The 24,533-nt window shown below is 43.0% G+C and overlaps 1 protein-coding gene across 1 annotated transcript in view; it reads right to left on the reverse strand.

The window, feature by feature from the left end:
* LOC132379726 (VPS10 domain-containing receptor SorCS1-like) overlaps window positions 1-24,533 on the reverse strand; it is a 1,404,942-nt gene that overhangs the window by 219,579 nt on the left and 1,160,830 nt on the right. Inside the window, exons 6-7 of the mRNA XM_059948015.1 lie at window positions 22,840-22,904; window positions 17,566-17,684 (exon numbers count right to left, since the gene is read on the reverse strand). Of these exons, the coding sequence (XP_059803998.1) occupies window positions 17,566-17,684; window positions 22,840-22,904 (184 nt within the window). The remainder of the gene's footprint in view (window positions 1-17,565; window positions 17,685-22,839; window positions 22,905-24,533) is intronic.

Below are 24,533 nucleotides of genomic sequence, written 5' to 3' on the forward strand. Positions count from 1 at the left end.
ATCTTGCAGGTGTCTGGTATTCTCTCCAAGGTTGAATGGAGTTATTGGGCTATGCCTTTGGCTTGGTGATTAAGAAAGGGAAGGACGTAACTGTTCTTATATACAGGGACTTCAAAGTGAGTGTTAACCCTGTGCTGTGTACTTTGCAGTATCCCCGCCACAAATAGAAGACATTTCTGCATCATTGGCAGGTTGGGAGAGGTTTACAAAGATTAACTTGTCACAAGCCTATCTGCAAATGAAGATTGAGGAGTCAAGCAGGAAGTTCCTCACAATGAAGACTCATAAGGCACTGTTCCAGTATAATCGTCTCACCTTTGGTGTTGCATCAGCTCCAGCAATCTGGCAAAGAGCAATGGACCAATTGCTCCAACATCTCCCAGGAACACAATGTCATCGTTGTGACTGGCAAGAATGACGAAGAGCACCTCCAGAACCTTGGTAAAGTGCCTACCAGGCTGAGTGAGTATGGTCCGCACGCAAAGAGAGAGAAACATGAGTTTTTCAAGAATGAAATCTCATATTGTGGACATGTCATTGACAAGCATGGCTTACATAAGGCACAAGAGAAGATTGAATCACCCAAACCAGAAAATGTGTCATAACTCAGACCATACTTGGACCTTGTGAACTACTACCACAGGTTTCTTCCGTATCTTGCTGCAGTGCTGCACCCATTGAGTGCACTGGTGCAGACAGGAGGAACGTGGGAATGGTCAGAGAGATGTGAAAGAGCATTCAAGGAAACAAAAAGACTAATAACATCAGATGAACTGCTCACCCATTAAGACCCATCTCTGCCCATCAGACTGGCGTACAATGTGTCTCCTATGGCATTGGAGCTGATTTGTCACACACTATGAAAGATAGATCTGAATGTCCGATTGCATTTCCATCAAGATCACTTTCAAATGCAGATGCAAGTGGCCTTTAGTCTAGTATGTGGACTAAGGAAATTCCACCACTACCTCTATGGACAAAAGTTTACTTTAGTGATAGACCACCAGCCCATTTTGTCCATTTTCAATCCCAGGAAGGGAACCCAAGTGATGACTGCTACCTAATTGCAATGTTGGGCACTTTTCCTAGGAGCCCACTCTTACGACAGAGTTCAAGGGTACCAAACAACACAGCATCGCTGATGGCTTGTCATGTCTTGCACTGACAACAAAGGAAGAAGAAAAGTCTTTATTCGGTGACCCAGCAAAAGTGTTCCATACAGCATCAGTGGACCAAGTGCCAGTAACAAATTCTGAAATACAAAGAGAAACAAGAAATGACCCGACATTGTCAGTAATCTATGATATCACCCTGCAAGGATTGCCACCTCATTGTAATCCTATGTTTCCAGTGTTTTCAGTGAGACAAGATCAACTGTCTGTATGTCAAAGAATGCCAATGTTGTGGTTCCCTCTAAATTGCACAACAGTGCTAATGAATCTGCTTGAAGAACACCTGGGTACATTCAAGAGGAAGAATCTCACCCAGAGCTACGTGTGTGGCTGAGAATAGATAGACAGATTGAAGACTAGGCCAAAAGCTGTTTGGGATGCCAGTCAGTTCAAAATATACCCCACAGCCTCCTTTACACCCTTGAGAGTAGCTATCTCAACCATGGCAAAGAGTGCATTTTGATTTTGCCGGGCCATTCGTGGACTCCATGTTTCTGATTGCTGTGGATGCTCATTTTTGTGGCCAGAAACCATACCAATGAAGCCAACCACATCAGGAAAGACTGTTTCTGCCCTGAGGACTACCTTCTCCAGAAATGGTTTACCAGAATAAATGGTGAGTAACAACGGACCACTAGACACATCAGAAGAGTTCAGAAAAATGACATAGAACATTTCAAGTCAGCTCTTCACCACCCAGCAATGTATGGGTTAGTTGAAAGCTTTATCCAAACCTTCAAGAAGTCCAATAAAACAAAGAACAAGGAGAACATTTCTCTACTGCACAAGGTGGACAACTTCCTTTTCTGTATTGGAGCTCTGTTCATGTGATGACAAATCAAACACCTGCAAAGCTGTTCATGAGCAGGAATCTGAGATCTTGCATAGACCTCCCAAAACCAGATCTAAGGAGGGAAGTGCAAAATAAACAGTTACTAAGTAAATCAGCAAGGAACTTCGAATTTGGACAGGAAGTCCTAGTGTGTGATTACCAAGACAACAAGTGGGCACCTGGTAGGAGAGCTGCAAGAAATAGACCACAGACGTACATAGTGGATGTTGCAGATCATACATGGAGATGTCATGTGGACCAGATACTGGATGCTCAGTTGAAGAACACACCTGAATCGAATGCATCCAACAAGATGGACACATTACTGCCACTGGACTTACCTCTCAGTGTTGATCATGTCACCACCAACAACATAACACCTACAACAGAGAAAGTTGTTTTTGATAAGACAGCTGCCAAACTTGATGCCATTCTACAGGTCCAGAGGCACTATCCCGAAAGAAACAGAGCGCCACCCAAAATGACTGAATCTTTCAAATAGTGAATTTAGTGTTATTATGAAAGCATGTTTATTTGAATATGGTCTGTTAAAGGGAAATTGAATGCTTGGTTCCTCAGATACAGTTTTATGTTACATTAATCTAAAGGGGGAGGAAATGTAATGGCTGGATCTACTTCTTTTAGTGCAAAGAATCCCCTTCATGCTAATTGTTGACTGATAATTTCTCATGCACATTGATCTGTTACTCTCTTTGCAAAGTGAATATACACATCAATTTCTCCTCTGAATATGTGCCTTTATTTATTTAATATGTAGTCGTACAGACACAACAGTTTCTATTCCCGCTAGTCTCCCATTAGCCATGCCTCATGATCAGGGATCACATTGTCTTCTCTTGCCTGTGCCCCTTACTCCCGCAGCAGCTTTTTTGCTTTCCACTTGACAGGCATTTGGTACACTCATAAATTCATCAAGCAAGAATCTAATTACTTCTGTTTTACTGCAACTAACTTGTCTTTCACAGCCACTTGCCAATCAAACCAGAGAGCACAGTTTTTTCCTGTTGTAATCAACATGGATTTATTAGAACATCTGAATAATCAAAGAAGGAACTTGTTTTATAATCAACAATATGATCATCTTTTAATTGTTAAAGGAGTTTCTCTTTGTTTTTAGCCACTTAATGGACCTATAGTTCAATTGCTTGGTTCGTGAGGAAGACAGAAGGCTATGTATTTTAAGTATCCCAGGCTGATAACAATGAAGTTCTTCAACAGCAGTGGCTTAATTTTTTACCCCGTCTTTGATGATCTATAATTTTGAGCCTGTTATTAAACTCAGAAATTTAACAACATTAGAAATAAGGAGCAGGAGCAGGATCTGGCCTGTCGAGCCTGCTCCGCCATTCAGTAAGATCATGGCACGCGACTCAGCTGTAGACTCAGCTCCAGAATCCTTAATTCCCCTGCTGTGCTAAAATTGTATCTTAAATATATTGCATGAAATAGCTTTTTCTGCTTCCTCGGGCAGGGAATTCTGCAGATTCTTACTCCTCTGGGAAAAGCAGTTTCTCCTCACGTGCAACTTAATGGTAAGTTAACTTTCCTTAAAGCCAGAAGGGAGACTCATTCCCTCCATGGATGCTGCCTGAATTCTTTTCAGAATTTTGTGTGTGCTTAATGTCAAATATTTCTTTCCTTCATTCCCTTTCGGACTTTATCAGGTCAGCATGGTGGTGTAGACTCTTCTCTAGTCTTCACACCCTCTTTTGCTCAAACAGTTTGGTTTCAATGCAGTATGGTCAACTACACTCAGTGGCCACTTTATTAGGTACACCCATACACTGGCTTCTTAATACAAATATCTATTCAGCCAATTACGTGGCAGCAACCCATGCATGAAAGCTTGCAGACATGGTCAAGAGGTTCAGTTCTTGATTTAGTAAAGTGACATGATTCTGCTAAATGCTGTAAGAGTGAAATTTTACAAACTGGGAAATGTGTTTTAGCCCAGTGCAGTTCCATGGGCAGTGAGTAGCAAACTCTTTGTTGTAAGTGAAACATACAATTGTAGATTGAACTCACCTCCCCCAAAGAATTCAAAGTGTTATTACCAGAATTTGTAAATTGTACATCTGTAAAAATGAGGAATATCTGCATTCTGTCAATTTATGCTTTCTAAAATTCTTGTTCACTTTAGCTGCAAGTTGTGACCTGAATGGCTTTCACAGTAGTGCAGCGGGTAGAGCTGATATCTCAAAGTCTCAGCGACCCAGGTTCAAGCCTGACCTCTGGCGCTGTCTGTGTGGAGTTTGCACATTCTCATGGTGAATACGTGGCTTTCTTCTAGTAGTACAGGTTTCCTCCAACATCCCGGAGATATGTGGGCTGGTAGGTTATTTGGCTGCTGTAAATTATCTCTAATATACAGGCAAGTAGTAGAATCTGAGACAATTTAGTAGGAATAACGTGGGATTAGTGTAGGTTAGTATGTTTCTATGGTCAGCCAAAGAGCCAATTTCCATGTGTTGGAATCTATTACTCTATGGATGCACTGACTTTAAAACTGAGACCCCAACTAAACTGAGGTCTCCTCCAATTTTAAATTGGGTAGTCTTTGGAAAGAACAGCAGAGCACCGAATGTCTCCATTATACTCCATGACCTGTGATCAGAATATATAGTCCATATAGATAAAAGTTAATGAGATGTCAACAAAATCCAGGGTACATACTGTATGATTAGTTTAATAAAATGAAAAAGGGATTTATGTTACTTGGATTGGAGGCTATACCATGCTCTTGTAAAAGCACTGAAAAAAATATGTAAGCATTTGCTAATCTGTTAGTATTTTCACACATGGGAGAAACCCAGCTTCTCAACATATTGTGAGTTGGATCTAATTTATGTGATGATGGCAATGGATTTATTTTCTGCAAATGAATGGCCCAAGGAATTGACTAACACAACTCTTTACAGCAAAGGCTGTAAAGAGCGTAAGAAAGATATCAATAAATTAGAGAGAGTGCAGAGACGATTTACTAGGATGTTACCTGGGTTTCAGCACTTAAGTTACAGTGAAAGGTTGAACAAGTTAGGTCTCTATTCATTGGAGCGTAGAAGGTTGAGGGGGGATTTGATCGAGGTATTTAAAATTTTGAGAGGGATAGATAGAATTGACGTGAATAGGCTGTTTCCATTGAGAGTAGGGAAGATTCAAACGAGAGGACATGATTTGAGAGTTAGGGGGCAGAAGTTTAAGGGAAACACGAGGGGGTATTTCTTTACTCAGAGAGTGATAGCTGTGTGGAATGAGCTTCCTGTAGAAGTAGTAGAGGCCAGTTCAGTTGTGTCATTTAAGGTAAAATTGGATCGGTATATGGACAGGAAAGGAGTGGAGGGTTATGGGCTGAGTGCGGGTAGGTGGGACTAGGTGAGATTAAGAGTTCGGCACGGACTAGGAGGGCCGAGATGGCCTGTTTCCGTGCTGTGATTGTTATATGGTTATGTGGTTATAAAGGCCATTTCATTTCCATCCGCTTTCTGCAAGAAGATTGTAGATTTCCTCTGCGCACTTCAGTTTCCTCCTACAGTTCAAAAATGAATTGGTCATTGTAAATGATTCCTTGATTAGGTAGGATTAAATTGAGGGATCGCTAGGTGACAGGTCTCAAAGGGCCTGAAGGGTTTATTCTATGCTGTGTTTTTGCAGAGAATTCCCAACAGCCTCACACGTAATTGTCAATCTTTCTCCACCAAACCACAGAAAGGTTAGGAAATTCTGCACAAGATTTGCTCAAATTCAAGAGTGACAGAGTTCCTGCGAGGCCCAGTGCCACAATAACCATTTATCATTTAATCTAACAACTTGATGTTGAAGTTTACTAAACAGAAAATAAAAGCCACAATATACACAAACGAATGCAACCTTTTTGTATTCTGCTGGGGTAAAAACACTCTCAAATAAATTTCAGCCAAGTAAATTTTTTGAATATTGCTTTAGGCTTCTTTTCAAACCAGCTTGAAGAACAACTGCATTTCAATTGCAGCAGATTAAACAAAAATGGGAAGAATGTAGATGTATCCTTGCAACATGCTCTCATTGCACAATCTGTATTCAACCAAGGGAACAAGTCTGTAGACAAATGTATTGGCTTTACATTTCTTTGGGGCTTGCTGTGGATGGTTGAGTATTATCCCTCCATCCTTCCTCACCGTGCTGACCGACACAGATAAGAGCCTCTGGAAACCTGGCATTTTTGGGGTAATTATTTTGAGTAATGTCAATACTTCTTTTTCACCCTAAAGCTGTTAACTTTAAGAGCCAGATAGCCAAAGTGTATTACCAAACGTTGAAGAATGTTATATTGATTAGAATTCCAATCACTTGCCGTGCATGGCCAATTGTTCTGTTGACAATAAAGCTATGGAATCCCTGATGAAGTGTGAGGTTTCTTTCATGTCGAATTCAGCTTATTTTTTACTTTGCTGTGGTTCCAAATACAACAGAATCTCCTTCAGTGCCATCATTTGGTTAATCATAATTAAAAGCACCAAGCCAAAAATGCGCTAATGTGCTCCTCGAATTCATGAAAACGATGGAGAGTCTGATCCAAAATGTTGACTTTTTATTCCCCTCTATAGATGCTGCCTGACTTGCTGAGTTCCTGCAGCATTTTGTGTGCATTCCACAATTGCATCGTCTTTATCAATGCAGAGTGGAACCAAGCGAATGGAGATATGAACAATTCATTGGGGAAAACGTTACATATTACGTAAGGGGGTGAAGCCAGCACCATACCATTTCCTCCTACTAACATTCATCTTTCTTTGTTCTCTTCTGAAATTCTCATTGAACTAAATACATAACCAATCAGAATAAACCAGACCAATATAACGACAGTTCTCCACTTGATAGAAACAGTGATTGGAATCAATGGCAAATAGAGATTGGGTGAGATAGAAGATAAATTGGTGAGACTGATTTTTCTTGAAACAATTTAGATCTTCTGAAAGGCAGTACAACAAAAAATATATTTTAGCTTCAGATGTTGATGGCAATTGATTGAATTGAGGTTTATACTCACTAAGACTTCCCTTGCATTCATTTTCAATGAGCTGAGAGACTACAGTATACATTTGAAAAGGTCACATGCGATCTTCTCATTTTTCAATGAATTAGATAATAGTTTAGTATTCATTCACCTGCAATGTTATATTAAGTTGCTTTAAGTGACTATATCACATAACGTTATCACTTTATAAGGAACATGTGTACAGAATATGTATTAGGTTCAATCAAGTCAATTGATTTAAAACTTTATACATCAAGGTTCTTTCAAGATTAATAAAGGGCAGTAAATATTTTCCATGATGCCTAATAATGGCAGTGGATACAACTGTCGCAACTGTTACAACACGAGCTACGAACCTGTGTCAGTGCTTCTGAGAACAATCTAGTCAATCCCACTCACCGGCTCTTTCCCGACCTAAGGCTGTGCAACAGTCTTCTGCGTGCTGTCTCTGAGACTGAATCTGCCTTCACCACTCCTTGATGTATTGAATCCTATACTTTATACCGCTCACTTGCTAATATAGTTTTCCTCATGTCACCTTTGAACTCTGCGTCCTCTGGTTCTTGACCCTTCCTCCAGCAGAAGCAGTTTCTTGTTTTATTCCCCCCCCCCACTGCTTTTTTGAACACAACTAAATCACTTCTTCCTCTTCTGCAGCAGAGGGTTGCTAATCAGAGGACTCAAATGGACAGTAAGTGGTAAGAAGGCAGTTCAAGAGGAAATATGTTCACTCAGACCAATGGTGAAAGGGATCACTGCAGCAACCTGCTTGAAATGGGGTGTAGGCAGAAATCCCCATCACATTTAGGATGAGTATCTCTTTTAAGCCACAAGAAAGATGACTTCACCTCAGCAGCTTCCTTTAAGTGTAGTATGGTGCAAATGACTTCTTCTGCTATATAGATCAACCTTACTATCGTTTTATCTGGTTAACAAGAGGCCCAGGGGGACTTAAGACTGGCTTCTGACCTGCTGGGTGTGGACTCATGTTGACAATTCTTATCCTCAGTTGTGGTTAGGAGCAAAATATTTGCCAAGTTACCAGTGTTACGTACCCCGTAACTGGGTCACTTAACAGCAAAGATAGAGAGGTCCGTTGAAGTCTGATGGTACTATTTTTAACAGTAATTACTGATAAAATACACAAAAATAATATCAATGCAAACACACAGATAATATACGTCATCAATACTAAATCTAAAAGTGCGGGAATAATAATAATCAATAAGAAATAGCTCTATCGTTGTCTAGGGGATAATGTATTGTCCGATGGAAATATAAAAGTCACTTTAGTTCATTCAAGCTGCAGCTTTTTGGGTTGGAGAGAAAGATGGGTTAAAACTTGCCCATTCCTTTTATGATGTCAATCCTTCGAGAATCGTTGGGAGTTGATTTCCCCATTGTTAGCTAAAAACCGTTTTTCCGTGGTAAAGGCCACTGATTCCAGGACAAATGGAAATGGATGCACGTGGCCTTCCCACTGGCTTTCGCTATTACGGGATCGCTAGCGTTTCTTCTAGTGCATCTGAGGGGCTGTTCCCACAGACCCTCTTTTATCCTGACTCACAGGGTCTCAGATGTCAATCAGGTTGGGATGATGCAATCCCTCCACCAACCTCCCCCTCGGTTCATTGCCTGGGGGCTTCGATGCATCGTACAGGATTCAATACACAATTTTGTCTCCAAGAGACAATAGCCGGTATCAATGGCTCCGCCTTTCGGAGGCCAGGACACATTCCAACTCTTTGTGGATTCTGCATGTCTTTCTCTCACTTCCTGGGTCTCCTGAACTGACTCAATAGTGATCTTGCAATTCTCACAAAGGAGGGGGCTACCCCACATCTTTCAGCCCCTCAGAGCTGTGGTACACTCGTAACACCAGGAAGATCTCCCTTACCTTTCAACCACACCATTTCACTTTCCCATTTACTCATGGGATCTTGGTTTAATGTAATATTCCAAAGGCTGAGTTTGCAATTAGTCAGACCAGAGCCACATTAAAGTGTCAGAACACCTGTTCTGGTATTGGATATGCAATAAAGTTTTTTTTTGACAGAACAAAAATACTCATCTGCCACACCAGCACTTTAGGAGATAAAAAATCATTCCTCAAGGACATAAATTGGATTGGTTGTCTCACAGGAATTTAGGAATGTTAGTGTAATGGACTGATGACATCAGTTCAGAGCAAATTTCTTTTCTGAGTCACTCCATACCTCATATTGCTCTGCAACATAGAAAGAAGTGACTCCGTCCACACTGAATCAATATAATCCTATCAGTCATAGTCCTCCATTTATTTTCTTGTAGCCTATTCTTTTATCAATTCCCTCAATTCGTCTGTCACCACCTATGTCAAGCAAGATGACTTTCAGTTTGGGTAAGCACAAAGTGCTGTAATTCGGGAAGTCAAGCCAGGGTAGGACTTACACAGTGAATGGTCAGGCCTTGGGAGATGTTTTGGACAAAGGCACTTAGAAATACCTACAGCACTCTGCAAAAATCTTAAGCACATATTCATAGCTAGGGTGCATTAGACAATTGCACACTACTGTATTTGTCAAAATGGAGCAGAGAGCGCATTTGTAAATCTGGCAGAAGCAAAAGATGTGGGGAGTGGTGAGGATGGAATGCCATGGGCGAGTGTGGTGTGGAACAAGTGGCAGAGAAGCAGTGCTGGGGGCAGGGTGTGGTCCCGCTGCAGACACACCCAGCCCTGAGACATCAGGCAAGGTCATCTGATTTCAAACAATTGGCTTATTGCTCATTACAGAACTTCTCTCTGATGCATCCCATTTCCTCCTCTCTCAATTCCCCTTTAACCAACCCCTCTCCCTGCCTCCTTCCCACTCTCAGTCCACATGAGGGACCCATATCAGAGTCAGGTTTATCATCACTCATTCATTTTGTTTTCTCTTTTTTTTGCAGCAACAGCAGTAGAGTGCAATACTTAAATTTACTACAGTACTGTGCAAATGTCATAGCTATATGTTGTATATATGCCTAAGCCTTTTATACAGTGCTGTAGTTACTTAAAGTGGTGACACGGGTAGACAGAGTGGAGAGAGCAACAAGTGGCATACTGCCCTTCATCAATCAGGGCATTAAGTATAGAAGTTGGCACAATATGTTGCAGTTGTACATCAATCTGTTTGGTGCGACTGCACCTGGACTACCGAGTATTCTTTTAGTCACCCTGTTGTAGGAAGGATGTTGTAATACTAGAAAGAGCACAAAAAAGATTTGCCAGGATGCTGTCAGAACTTTAGGCTGTGAGTTATTGAGAAAAATTGGGCAGGCTATAGGCCTTTACTCTCCAGAAAGCAAGACCTTGAGAGGTGACCACCTAATGTTGTATAAAATCATGAGGGGAATAGGTAGTGTCAATACAGATAGTCTTTTTCCCAGGGAAGGAGGACATGGGCTTAAGATGAGAGGTGAAGGATTTAAAAGGGACCTGAGGGAGAACTTTTTCACACAGAGGGTGATGCATTTATTGAAATCAGCTCCCTAAGAAAGTGGCTGAGGCAGGTACACTAATGATGTTCAAAAGGCAGTAGTATAAGTATATGCAGTATAGAGAAGGGGTTTCAGTGCATATGGACAAAATGCATCCAAATGGGACCAGCTAGGTGGGCATGGATGGATCAGGGAACTCCATGGTCCAGTGTTTGCAACTCCACTGTAAAATCCATGGTCCAGTGTCTACAACTCCACTGGGGAAATCCATGGTCCAGTGTCTACAACTCCACTGGGGAAATCCATGGTCCAGTGTCTACAACTCCACTGGGGAAATCCATGGTCCAGTGTCTGCTAGTCCGCTGGGGAAATCCGTGGTCCAGTGTCTGCAACTCCATCAGGGAAATCCATGGTCCAGTGTCTGCAACTCCATCAGGGAAATCCATGGTCCAGTGTCTGCAACTCCATCAGGGAAATCCATGGTCCAGTGTCTGCAACTCCATCAGGGAAATCCATGGTCCAGTGTCTGCAACTCCATCAGGGAAATCCATGGTCCAGTGTCTGCAATTCCACTGGGGAAATCCATGGTCCAGTGTCTGTAACTCCACTGGGGAAATCCATGGTCCAGTGTCTGCAACTCCATCAGGGAAATCCATGGTCCAGTGTCGATAACTCCACTGGGGAAATCCATGGTCCAGTGTCTGCAACTCCATCAGGGAAATCCATGGTCCAGTGTCGATAACTCCACTGGGGAAATCCATGGTCCAGTGTCTGTAACTCCACTGGGGAAATCCATGGTCCAGAGTCTGCAACTCCATCAGGGAAATCCATGGTCCAGTGTTTGCAACTCCACTGTTAAATCCATGGTCCAGTGCCTACAACTCCACTGGGGAAATCCATGGTCCAGTGCCTGCAACTCCACTGGGGAAATCCATAGTTCAGTACCTACAACTCCACTGGGGAAATCCATGGTCCAGTGTCTGCAACTCCACTGGGGAAATCCATGGTCCAGTGCCTACAACTCCACTGTTAAATACATGGTCCAGTGTCGACAACTCCACTGAGGAAATCCATGGTCCAGTGCCGACCACTCCACTGGGGAAATCCATGGTCCAGTGTCTGCAACTCCACGGTTAAATCCATGGTCCAGTGTCTGCAAGTCCACGGTTAAATCCATGGTCCAGTGTCTGCAACTCCACTGTTAAATCCATGGTCCAGTGTCTGCAACTCCACTGTTAAATCCATGGTCCAGTGTCTGCAACTCCACTGTTAAATCCATGGTCCAGTGTCTGCAACTCCACTGTTAAATCCATGGTCCAGTGTCTGCAACTCCACGGTTAAATCCATGGTCCAGCGTCTGCAAGTCCATCAGGGAAATCCATGGTCCAGTGTCTGCAAGTCCATCAGGGAAATCCATGGTCCAGTGTCAACAGCTCCATCAGGGAAATCCATGGTCCAGTGTCTGCAACTCCACTGGGGAAATCCATGATCCAGTGTCTGCAACTCCACCAGGGAAATCCATGGTCCAGTGTCTGCAACTCCACCAGGGAAATCCATGGTCCAGTGTCTGCAGCTCCACTGGGGAAATCCATGGTCCAGTGTCTGCAACTCCATCAGGGAAATCCATGGTCCAGTGTCTGCAACTCCATCAGGGAAATCCATGGTCCAGTGTCAACAGCTCCATCAGGGAAATCCATGGTCCAGTGTCTGCAACTCCACTGGGGAAATCCATGGTCCTGTGCCTGCAACTCCACTGGGGAAATCCATGGTCCAGTGTCTGCAACTCCACTGGGGAAATCCATGGTCCAGTGTCTGCAACTCCATTAGGGAAATCCATGGTCCAGTGTCTGCAGCTCCACTGGGGAAATCCATGGTCCAGTGTCTGCAACTCCATCAGGGAAATCCATGGTCCAGTGTCTACAATTCCATCAGGGAAATCCATGGTCCAGTGTCTGCAACTCCATCAGGGAAATCCATGGTCCAGTGTCTGCAATTCCACTGGGGAAATCCATGGTCCAGTGTCTGCAACTCCATCGGGGAAATCCATGGTCCAATGTCTGCAACTCCATCAGGGAAATCCATGGTCCAGTGTCTGCAACTCCATCAGGGAAATCCATGGTCCAGTGTCTGCAACTCCACCAGGGAAATCCATGGTCCAGTGTCTGCAACTCCACTGGGGAAATCCATGGTCCAGTGTCTGCAATTCCACTGGGGAAATCCATGGTCCAGTGTCTGCAACTCCACTGGGGAAATCCATGGTCCAGTGTCTGCAACTCCACCAGGGAAATCCATGGTCCAGTGTTTGCAATTCCACTGGGGAAATCCATGGTCCAGTGTCTGCAATTCCACTGGGGAAATCCATGGTCCAGTGTCTGTAACTCCACTGGGGAAATCCATGGTCCAGTGTCTGCAACTCCATCAAGGAAATCCATGGTCCAGTGTCGATAACTCCACTGGGGAAATCCATGGTCCAGCGTCTGCAATTCCACTGGGGAAATCCATGGTCCAGTGTCTGTAACTCCACTGGGGAAATCCATGGTCCAGTGTCTGCAACTCCATCAGGGAAATCCATGGTCCAGTGTCAACAACTCCATCAGGGAAATCCATGGTCCAGTGTCGACAACTCCACTGTTAAATCCTTGGTCCAGTGTCTGCAACTCCATCAGGGAAATCCATGGTCCAGTGTTTGCAACTCCACTGTTAAATCCATGGTCCAGTGCCTACAACTCCACTGGGGAAATCCATGGTCCAGTGCCTGCAACTCCACTGGGGAAATCCATAGTTCAGTACCTACAACTCCACTGGGGAAATCCATGGTCCAGTGTCTGCAACTCCACTGGGGAAATCCATGGTCCAGTGCCTACAACTCCACTGTTAAATACATGGTCCAGTGTCGACAACTCCACTGGGGAAATCCATGGTCCAGTGCCGACCACTCCACTGGGGAAATCCATGGTCCAGTGTCTGCAACTCCACGGTTAAATCCATGGTCCAGTGTCTGCAAGTCCACGGTTAAATCCATGGTCCAGTGTCTGCAACTCCACTGTTAAATCCATGGTCCAGTGTCTGCAACTCCACTGTTAAATCCATGGTCCAGTGTCTGCAACTCCACTGTTAAATCCATGGTCCAGTGTCTGCAACTCCACGGTTAAATCCATGGTCCAGTGTCTGCAACTCCATCAGGGAAATCCATGGTCCAGTGTCTGCAACTCCATCAGGGAAATCCATGGTCCAGTGTCTGCAATTCCACTGGGGAAATCCATGGTCCAGTGTCTGCAACTCCATCAGGGAAATCCATGGTCCAGTGTCAACAGCTCCATCAGGGAAATCCATGGTCCAGTGTCTGCAAGCCTGTCAGGGAAATCCATGGTCCAGTGCCTACAACTCCACTGGGGAAATCCATGGTCCTGTGCCTGCAACTCCACTGGGGAAATCCATGGTCCAGTGTCTGCAATTCCACTGGGGAAATCCATGGTCCAGTGTCTGCAACTCCACCAGGGAAATCCATGGTCCAGTGTCTGCAACTCCACTGGGGAAATCCATGGTCCAGTGTCTGCAACTCCATCGAGGAAATGCATGGTCCAGTGTCTGCAATTCCACTGGGGAAATCCATGGTCCAGTGTCTGCAATTCCACTGGGGAAATCCATGGTCCAGTGTCTGCAACTCCACCTGGGAAATCCATGGTCCTGTGTCTGCAACTCCACTGGGGAAATCCATCGTCCAGTGTCTGCAGCTCCATCAGGGAAATCCATGGTCCTGTGTCTGCAACTCCACCTGGGAAATCCATGGTCCTGTGTCTGCAATTCCACTGGGGAAATCCATGGTCCAGTGTCTGCAACTCCACCTGGGAAATCCATGGTCCTGTGTCTGCAACTCCACCTGGGAAATCCATGGTCCTGTGTCTGCAACTCCACTGGGGAAATCCATGGTCCAGTGTCTGCAATTCCACTGGGGAAATCCATGGTCCAGTGTCTGCAACTCCACCTGGGAAATCCATGGTCCTGTGTCTGCAACTCCACTGGGGAAATCCATGGTCCAGTGTCTGCAGCTCCATCAGGGAAATCCATGGTCCAGTGTCTGCAACTCCATCAGGGAAATCCATGGTCCAGTGTCTGCAGCTCCATCAGGGAAATCCATGGTCCAGTGTCTGCAACTCCATCAGGGAAATCCATGGTCCAGTGTCTGCAATTCCATCAGGGAAATCCATGGTCCAGTGTCTGCAATTCCACTGGGGAAATCCATGGTCCAGTGTCTGCAACTCCATCGGGGAAATCCATGGTCCAGTGTCTGCAACTCCATCAGGGAAATCCATGGTCCAGTGTCTGCAACTCCATCAGGGAAATCCATGGTCCAGTGTCTGCAACTCCACCAGGGAAATCCATGGTCCAGTGTCTGCAATTCCACTGGGGAAATCCATGGTCCAGTGTCTGCAACTCCACCAGGGAAATCCATGGTCCAGTGTCTGCAACTCCACTGGGGAAATCCATGGTCCAGTGTCTGCAACTCCATCGAGGAAATGCATGGTCCAGTGTCTGCAATTCCACTGGGGAAATCCATGGTCCAGTGTCTGCAACTCCACTGGGGAAATCCATGGTCCAGTGTCTGCAACTCCACTGGGGAAATCCATGGTCCAGTGTCTGTAACTCCACCAGGGAAATCCATGGTCCAGTGTCTGCAACTCCACCAGGGAAATCCATGGTCCAGTGTCTGCAACTCCACTGTTAAATACATGGTCCAGTGTCTGCAACTCCATCAGGGAAATCCATGGTCCAGTGTCTGCAACTCCACTGTTAAATCCATGGTCCAGTGTCGATAACTCCACTGTTAAATCCATGGTCCAGTGTCTGCAACTCCACCGGGGAAATCCTTGGTCCAGTGTCTGCAACTCCATCAGGGAAATCCATGGTCCAGTGTCTGCAACTCCACTGGGGAAATACATGGTCCAGTGTCTGCAACTCCAGTGGGGAAATCCATGGTCCAGTGTCTGCAAGCCCATCAGGGAAATCCATGGTCCAGAGTCTACAGCTCCAGTGGGGAAATCCATGGTCCAGTGTCTGCAAGTCCACTGGGGAAGCTGATAGCCCAATCTCCGTGAGTCCGCACATCCACTGGATACTGTCTGCCCTTGTGTTGGAGGACTGCCTCTAGGTGCGAGTGGCTGAGTTTGTAGGAGTGAGGGAGGAAAGGGGCTTGTCTTGCTGGTGTTTCTATTGTTGTGCTGGGTCTTTTTGACAGTAGAATGTGTGGTGACACTTGCTCATCCTTAGGTTGTGTTGGTTGTTAATGCAAACGATGATTCAATGGTATGTTTCAATGTATATCCGATAAATAAATGATTCTGAATCTGTTGCCATGGCACTGGGAAAAACCCACAGTGTCATGGGTAGAAGTTTAAATTTAAATGTTTTTTATTTAGCAATACAGTGCCCAGTGGCCCTCCCTGCCCTCGAGCGACACTGCCCCAGCAACCCCCGAGATACCTGATTAAACCCCAGCCTAATCATGGGACAAGTTACAATGACCACCAGAACGTCTTTGCACTGTGGGAGGAAACTGGATCACTAGGGGAATTCACGGACATTGCATGGGGAGACGTACAGACTCCTTACAGAACGGCACCAGCAGTTAACTCTGAACTTCAAAATGCTCCAATAATATCACTCTAACCACTACACTGCCATGGCTTCCCAAGTACAAACTCCTCACGGACAGAACTTGTAAGTAAACTGTTCTTAGGTGTTTTCTCCTTTGGCTCAGTGAGTAGCGCTGTGTTCAATCCTGACCCCAGTGCTGTCAAGTCCATACATTCTCACTGCAACTGCGTAGTTTCCTCTGGGTGCTCTCTGCTTTCTTCCCACATTCCAAAGATATATGGGTCAGGAGGTTAAATGGCCACAATACACTGACCCTTCTGGGGGTAGGTGCATGCTAGAAACTAGGTTGAGCTGATAAGAATATTCGGGAGGATTAGTGTAGCATTAGTATAACAGGGTGGTCAATGGTTGGCATGTACTCGTTGGGCCAAAGGGCCTTTTCCTGTGCTGTATCTCTCTGTCACTCTAATTAAGGAATTTACGTACCATACAGTTTGGATGGAGATGATTTCATCCCTAAATGTTTTAACTTCAAGTTACCAAACACAATAGGGTCTAGCTGTATGTTATAGAGGACATGTTCTCTAGTCCAGATAGAAGTGTAATAATGGGAATCTAAACCAATGTGTAAGTACTACCAAGTCCGACTTAACAGTACACTGTCACAAGATGCACTAATTTGGCTGGATTAACCATGCAGTTCTGCATTGTCAGAGATGCCACCTTTCACCTGAGATAGGAGTTAGAACATCGTCTATACCACAGGACCTCAATGTCTGAGCTGTGCACCCTGCCAAATTAAACAAAAACCCTTCGCCTGTACATGATTCAGATCCCTCCATTCCTTGCTTACTCACATGTCTATCTTAAATGCCTCCATCGTATCTGCTTCCACTCCTCTTCCTGAAAGCCCGTTGCAGGTACATACCAATATCTGCATAAGGTTTTATCTCAGATTGTCTGTGTCCCACTCAAGATGACATGGGAGAGGGCTGTAAGAGTCACAGGCATTTCAGTGATCCAGCCTTCCTGCATTCTGCTGGTAAGCAAGTGGCTGGTAATTTGGGAGTATATTGCTAACTAGATGGTGAGAGGAATTTACCTCTATGAGGGAAAAAATCTTCCCCACTGTGGATACTGAAGTACTTATGCCCAGTAGAAATCAGTTTCCACCCAACACCAGAGGTACTAGATTAATCAATAATCGATTACATGCTCCCTTAAAATAGAAACATAATTAGCATCTGTCATGAATAACATACATATATCTATCTCATTCCTTAATCCGTTCAAGTGACCAGGTAGCCTATTTCTGTTCTGATTTTCTTAAGTTCATCACCTGCAGGATAATGGAATGTCATTAATGCCAACAAACCAATGTTAACAAATTAGAGTTGTACACCATTTTCCACAATTCCATTCGATTGAAAAACGATACTGTTGTGACTACATGCAGATAGTGGCCATTTTACCTGTGCAAATACATAGTCATCTTGAACCACCAATGAATTGTGGTCTATGTAACCAGGAAATGGTGTGCTGCTCGCTGCATCTGAACAGTTCTGAATCCTACAGGTGATGTACTGAGCATCTGTGAAAGGAAAGAAGAGCAGAGGGTTGTTATGAAGGAAAAGGGACACCTCAGAAACACTACAGCCTTATGCAATCTTTGAACTATTTTCACCAAGGAACAAAGCATCACACTGTAATCATATTTTTCATTTTCCTTCAGAAAGTCACAGGAATTCTAAAACGCTTGGACGAAATTCAAAATCATATCAACAGTGACAGATTCAAAACAATATATTTTTAGGAAAATTTCACCAATGACCACAGAAAATAGCACTTTTGTACTTCCTTGCTGTACTTACGTATGGAATGATCTGTCTGCGTGGTGTGCAAAATAAAGATTTACACAGCATCTTGGTACCAGCGACAATAATGAATCAATTACCAGCTATAAAAACATTAAAAATAATTGCCTTGTAGCCTAGAATCAGACAAATGGAAGTCATGCACTGCATGACTTGCCATGCACTGTCACAATGCTTTGCGAGTGCTCATATTTTGGTTTTGTGAAGTTTTCCGTACAGACTCTGAGATCCATTCTTAATTTACACTGAGATCCGCTCACCTTGTATCCACGGACTTACATTGGTGTTTCCTTGTCTGGTAACTCTGGTTTGCACATTATAAAAGGAACAAAGGGGTATGGGTGAAAGATCCTGAAAACTTCATGAGAAAGGTTATCAGCCTTGGTTGAAAAGTACAGTCTGAACAGAAAAGATCTTTTCTGTAGGAAAAGGAAATTTAAATAAAGCCTTCAAAGTAATATAATTTTTGAAAGGTAAGATGCAGAAAATATGTTTTTACTTGTGGGCTAATTATAGTTTGGAAGCCATGAATATTAAATAGCCACTAAAGAATCCATTAGGCAAGTCAGCATAAGCCTGTACAAGAAAGGAGCAGAATTAGATTGTGTGGCCCAATGAGTCTGCTCCATCTCTCCATCATAGCTGATTTATTGTTGTTCCCAACACCATTCTACTGCCTTCTCCTCATAACCTTTGATACCCTTACTAATTAAGTACCCATCAGCCTCCATTTTAAACATACCCAGCAGATTGGTCTCTGCAGCTATCTATGGCAATGAGTTCTATAGATTCACCACTCTCTTGCTGAAGAAATTACTCCTCATCCTGTTCTAAAAGGACATCTTTCTAATCGGTGTCTGTAACTCGCACTTTTAGAAACGTCTCTCCACATCCGTTGCATCAAGGTCTTTTAATATTCAGTAGGTTTCAATGAGATCCCCCTCATTCTTTTAAATTCCAGTAAGTACAGGCCCAGCCCAGAACCTTCTCATAAACTTCCCCAGGACCTTGTCTAATGTCAGCACATCCTTTCTTAGAAGTGGACCCTAAAAGACTCCAGGTGTGACCTGACCATGCCTTAGAAAGCTTCAGCATTACATTCTAGTCTTCTTAAAATGAAGGCTTTTTAATTTCAAAAGGACGAGAATATAAAAGCAGGGATTTCTTTACTCAGCGAGTGGATACGATTTAGTGCTTGCTATATTACAAAACAAATAAACTGAACATGTAAGGCAAAGTTGTATAAAGGTACAAGGAAGGAGATGCATATTTTTATTTTATCTGGGAAAATGCAGAGGTATTTTTAATCACCAATGAATTGTGGTGTGCATAACCTGGAAAGAACATACAGCTTCTGAATTCTATAGATGGTATGCTAAGCATTTATAAACCCTGTGGAATAAGAGAGGGCTGGGCCAAGCCAGCTAGCTCCAATAATTGTGCGGTGCTGTACGTTCTATGTAATATGGCATTTAGGCCTTAACAATGGAACCCTTATGGATCTGATTTCAAGCAAATTGGCTGACACTGATCATGCCCTCATCAGCACGAAGCAGTTATCAAATCAAATTGGCTATTGAGGGAAATTGAGAAGTCGCTGCATGATAATCAGGTCTGTAATGGCATTGTACAGATTAATGATGAGGGATTTCACAAAGAGTGATGGGAATGATTGGAGACATTAGATGACTTAAATTTGGATGAAACTCTCAAGTGACTCAATTTATTTCTGCTGAAGCTGGGTGAGATTTTTAGAATAATGAAAGATATGGATGTAAAGCAGCAAGCCATTTACCATAGGTAATAAGCACTGGATTACAAACTGTCCCAGAAAAGATTTCACAACTCAATCAGGCTTCTGATCTGAAAAGCCAACTGCCAGAAGGTTGTGAACGTGTGGTACAGAGGCCCCAAACCAGAACGATAATGAAGTAATAGAAATATACTAATTGTTAATTTTAAATCTAAGATTGCCAGGTTATTGTTAACCAAAGGTAAATAGGCAAATTGGTTTATTGTTGTTACCTGCACCAAGGTTAGTGAAAAACTTGTTTTACATGCTATCCATAAAATCACTCCATTACAAGAATGCATTCAAGTAGCATTAAGGGCAAACAAAAACAGAGGGCCAAATTGTTACAGATACACCATTCATTCAGACAATAAGCTGCAAGGCCATAACGAGGACAAGAGTCCATCTTGTACTAGAGATCCATTCAATAGTCTTATAACAGTGGGCTATAAGCTGTCCTTCAACTTGGTGCGTGTTTTCAGGTTTTTCTACCTTCTGCCAGATGGGGGCTTGAGAAGAAAGAATGTCTGGGGTAAGTGGCATCTCCGGTTACGATGGCTGCTTTACGATTGCAGAAAGAATATCACGGTGGCATTGTAGCAGAGTGGTTAGTGTAAAACTATTTCTACACCAGTGACTTGGGTTCAATAATACAGGCGTGTGTCTGTTCTCCTTCTGATTGTGTGGGTCTCCCCTGGAGCTCCAGTTTCCTCCCACATTCCAAAGATATATGGGTTAGGATTAGTAAATTATGGCATGCTTTAGTGGCACTGGAAGCATTGAGACTCTTAACAGCTGCCCCAGCACTACGGGGGCCATTCTACTGTTGGCCATTGATGCAAAACAATGCATTTCACTGTATGTTTCAATGTACACAGAACAAATAAAGCTAATCCTTAATCTTTAAGTGTATGCAGAGGGAAAAAGAGACTAGTTCCAAGATGTGTTGAGATGTGTCCACAATTGTGTCATTCGTTTGCAGATAAGTTATGACCACTGAATGAGCAGCTGAAGAATCTAATTGCCTTTATCCTTTTTTTGCACCCAAGCAGCAGGGAAGGGAATTGTTAAAGGTACTGGACCTCTGTTGAGAAGACACACTGAGGGTTAGAGAGGAACCAAGTGTCCTGCTTGACACCTTGCCATGGAAGGAACTTAATGCTTATGAAGTCTAAAGGAAAGACTGATAGGTTTTCTCTGAGATCATCATAAGGAATCAAACACAGTTGTTCGCTAGCCATGGTTTAGTGTCTGAATTGTCTGTTCCTATTTCAGGTATTCCCATGAGTCACTGAAACTGGCTCAGAAGTATACTTAGTGCAGTCTAACCTTGAAGCATTGTGTCTTCCTTTATGAAGTTAAGCATGCAAAGTCTAGTCAGCACCAAGTCCCATATGGTGGCAATGTTACAGGACTGAATGCATAACCCACACTGGATAAAAATCAAGCATACTTGGTCACCTCTGGCTAATCCATGTGTGGTTATGTTCTAAAAATCAATGAGACATCGAGGCAATGCATCAATATTGGATAGGAAATGGTGAGTCAGTAGATAATTAATTATTAGAGCATGCAGTCATTGTCAGACAAACTGCAGGTGGGTTTCTCAGTCTGTTTCTAAAATCATTTATATTGAGTAATGAATGATTTTCATTGAGCAATTAATGGAATACTTCAGGTTGCATGTATCATGATAGTAAAGCAGCATCAGTTAGAGTTGAATAGAGGTCACAGGAAGCCAGGCATGCAATTTTGTTACAAGGTTAAGACTCAAGACAAGGTGATGGTAAGGAAATGGACAATCCCTGCCCATCTCCTATCCAACCGAACAAGCCAATGCATATCTACTTCATGTGTGGCCCAAAGTTGACTTACTACTGAATTTATTTGATGAAACTGGATGGACCTGGGTCAGTGCAATCCTGAAGCAATGAATCTATGCACTGAATACATATTCTTGGCTAGGTGTACCAAGTGGATGAATTGTTTTAAATAGCTTTTCCTGCTAAAGAAGATGAACGGTGAAATCATCTGTAAGGATGGAAATGAAACCACATATAAATCATCTTGTGACTCAGACTGAGCACAACTGGAATATCTGTTTCCTAGGATGGAAATGCCACTTAATGCCATTTCTCAATGGCCCCTGAATCCATCAACACTATTTGGTTATTCTTTTTTTCAGAATCAGAAATAAGAATCAAAATCAGGTTAGATTTATTATCACTAACATAGTGCGTGTCATGAAATTTGTTGTTTTGTGGCAGCAGTACAGTGCAATACAGAACAAAAATTACTAGACAATAAATCCATAAAAATTAAAAAGTGAAGAAGAGAGCAAAATAGCGAGGTTGTGTTCATGTACCATTCAGAAATCTGATGATTGGGGGTGGGTGAAGAAGTTGAGTGTGCATTTTCATGCTCCTGCTCTCCTCCCTGATGGTAGTGATGAGAAGAAGCTCTTTGCACATTTTTATTTAGAAACACAGAACTATGCAGGCCCTTCGGCCCACAAAGTTGTGCTGAACATGTCCCTGCCTTAGATATTACTAGGCTTACCTATAGCACTCTATTTTACTAAGCTCCATGTACCTATCCAAAAGTCTCTTAAAAAAACCCTATCATATCCACCTCCACCACCATTGCTGGCAGCCCATTCCACGCACTCACCACACTCTTCATAAAAAACTTACCTCTGACAGCTCCTCTGCACCTTTAACCTGCATCCTCTTGTGGCAACCATTTCAGCCCTGGGAAAAAGCCTCTGACTATCCACACGATCAACTTTTGTAATTTATGGTAATTCTATATCTTTGCACTGTACTGTTGTCGCAAAGCAACAAATCATGTCACTAAATCAGTTGATTCTGATTTCATTTCTGATCTAGCCACAGGGAAATGTCAGGTCTTCTGAACAGCACTTTGACTGTGCTGCATTCCCTCAGTACTGGTTAAAGTGAAACAGTTATGAACAATTTGACTGCAGGCCTAAAGCAAAAGATCACGCAGCACCTTACAGCCAAGGCACTCTGCCTGATTTGCATTATAACCAACGATTCACATTCAACTAATGCACTTACATCCATCTTCAGTCCTTGTTTCAATGTGGATAAGGTCTGGGTCCTTGTCCAAATCTGTTACAGACCTGGAGGGGAGAGGAACGAAGACAATATGTGAAATGAAGTTGGACATCTGACAGCTCCATTTGTGTTCATCATCTCGTATCTCTCGGCACAGCCTATCATTACCATTGCTCGTGAACAACAAAATCAATGCTTCTGCATTTGATGAAGGGAATAATTCATCATTATTTCTAAAGGCAATGGCGATCTGCCTGGGATTTAGATCTTTATACAGTTTACTTCGATTTGGAAGTGACACAAGATAACATGCTGAAGGGAAATGCAGTTACATAGTTGTTACACTCTCTGAAAGACATTAATCTCCATTTAAGCTGTAATTGTAGCCATTGTGAGGCACATTAGGACCAAACAATTATGAATAGAAACAAATACAAATGCTGAGCTTCATACTAATCCTTGTAAACTAAGTTAAAATGTTATGATGCACCTGTTAAAATGAGGGTCACTTCAAGGTCTTGTCACTTAACCAGAAGCAACAATACAATTCATGTGGAATTATCACATTACATTTAAACACAAAACATAGAATGCCGAACAGTACAGGCCTTTCTCCTTCTTTAACCCTTGCCAAGATCGATCTAAAACTTTCCTCCCAAATAGCTCTCCTATTATCTTTTGTCCATGTGTTAAAATTGTCTTAATTGTCTCTATAGTGTATCTGCCTCTATCACAACCCCTAGAAGTGTATTTCCTCCATAGCTCCCTCAAATCACCTTAATATGATACCCTCTCATACTGGTCATTGCCACTCTGGGAAAAAGTTGCCAGAAGTCTGCCCTATCAATACCTTCTATCATCTTATACAATCTAATAAGTCACCCCTCATACTCCTTTGTTCCACAGAGGAAAGTCTGAGCTTGCTTAAACTTTCCTCATAAGACATGCTCTCTTATCCAGGTAACACCCTGGTAAATCTCCTCTGCACCCTGTCTTAAACTTCCACATCCTTTCTATAATCAGTCACCTAGAACTGAATACAATACTCATAGTTCAGTCTAAGCAGAGTTTTATAGAGCTCCAATATTACCTCCCAGCTCTTGAACTCAATGCCCTGACTGTAAGGCCTACACATCTCAACCCAGCCAACAGGACAGCTCATTTCCAATTCATCACCTAGAGCCAATTTAAACCCAGCTCTCGTCACAGTCCTTGTTCACTCATCAAACCAGCCAGCCTCAAACAGTTGCTATTAGCCTTCAGTTACCTTGTTGTCTTGTGTTAAGTATCTGTTCTGTCTTCTTTTGTGACCTCTCATGGCTCGTTATTTTGTAGTTCATCATTAAAGTGAGTGCTCACCGTTAAATCATCTCTGCTGCTCTGCATTTGGGTCAAGCCTCCTCTACGTTTACTGAGGGGATGGATAAATCGGCGGTTGACCCATCAGAGTTGACTGTCCAAAAGTTGCCCTCCTTAATGAGTGCACAATTGAGAAGCAGGGAACCATTGGCCATCTGCAAACCACTCTCAACCAACCCTCCGTCTTATTACAGCAGCTTCATGCCAGAAAATCTCATTGGGTATACTTAAAGCAAAGTTTGATAGTTTCTTGTTAATAAAGGTGTCAAAGATTAAGGGAGATGACAGGCGGTTGGGTTTGAGAAGGAAAATAAATCAGTCATGATCAAATGGCG

The sequence above is a fragment of the Hypanus sabinus genome, chromosome 22 (assembly GCF_030144855.1).
Source record: "Hypanus sabinus isolate sHypSab1 chromosome 22, sHypSab1.hap1, whole genome shotgun sequence".
NCBI classification, from domain to species: Eukaryota; Metazoa; Chordata; class Chondrichthyes; order Myliobatiformes; family Dasyatidae; genus Hypanus; species Hypanus sabinus.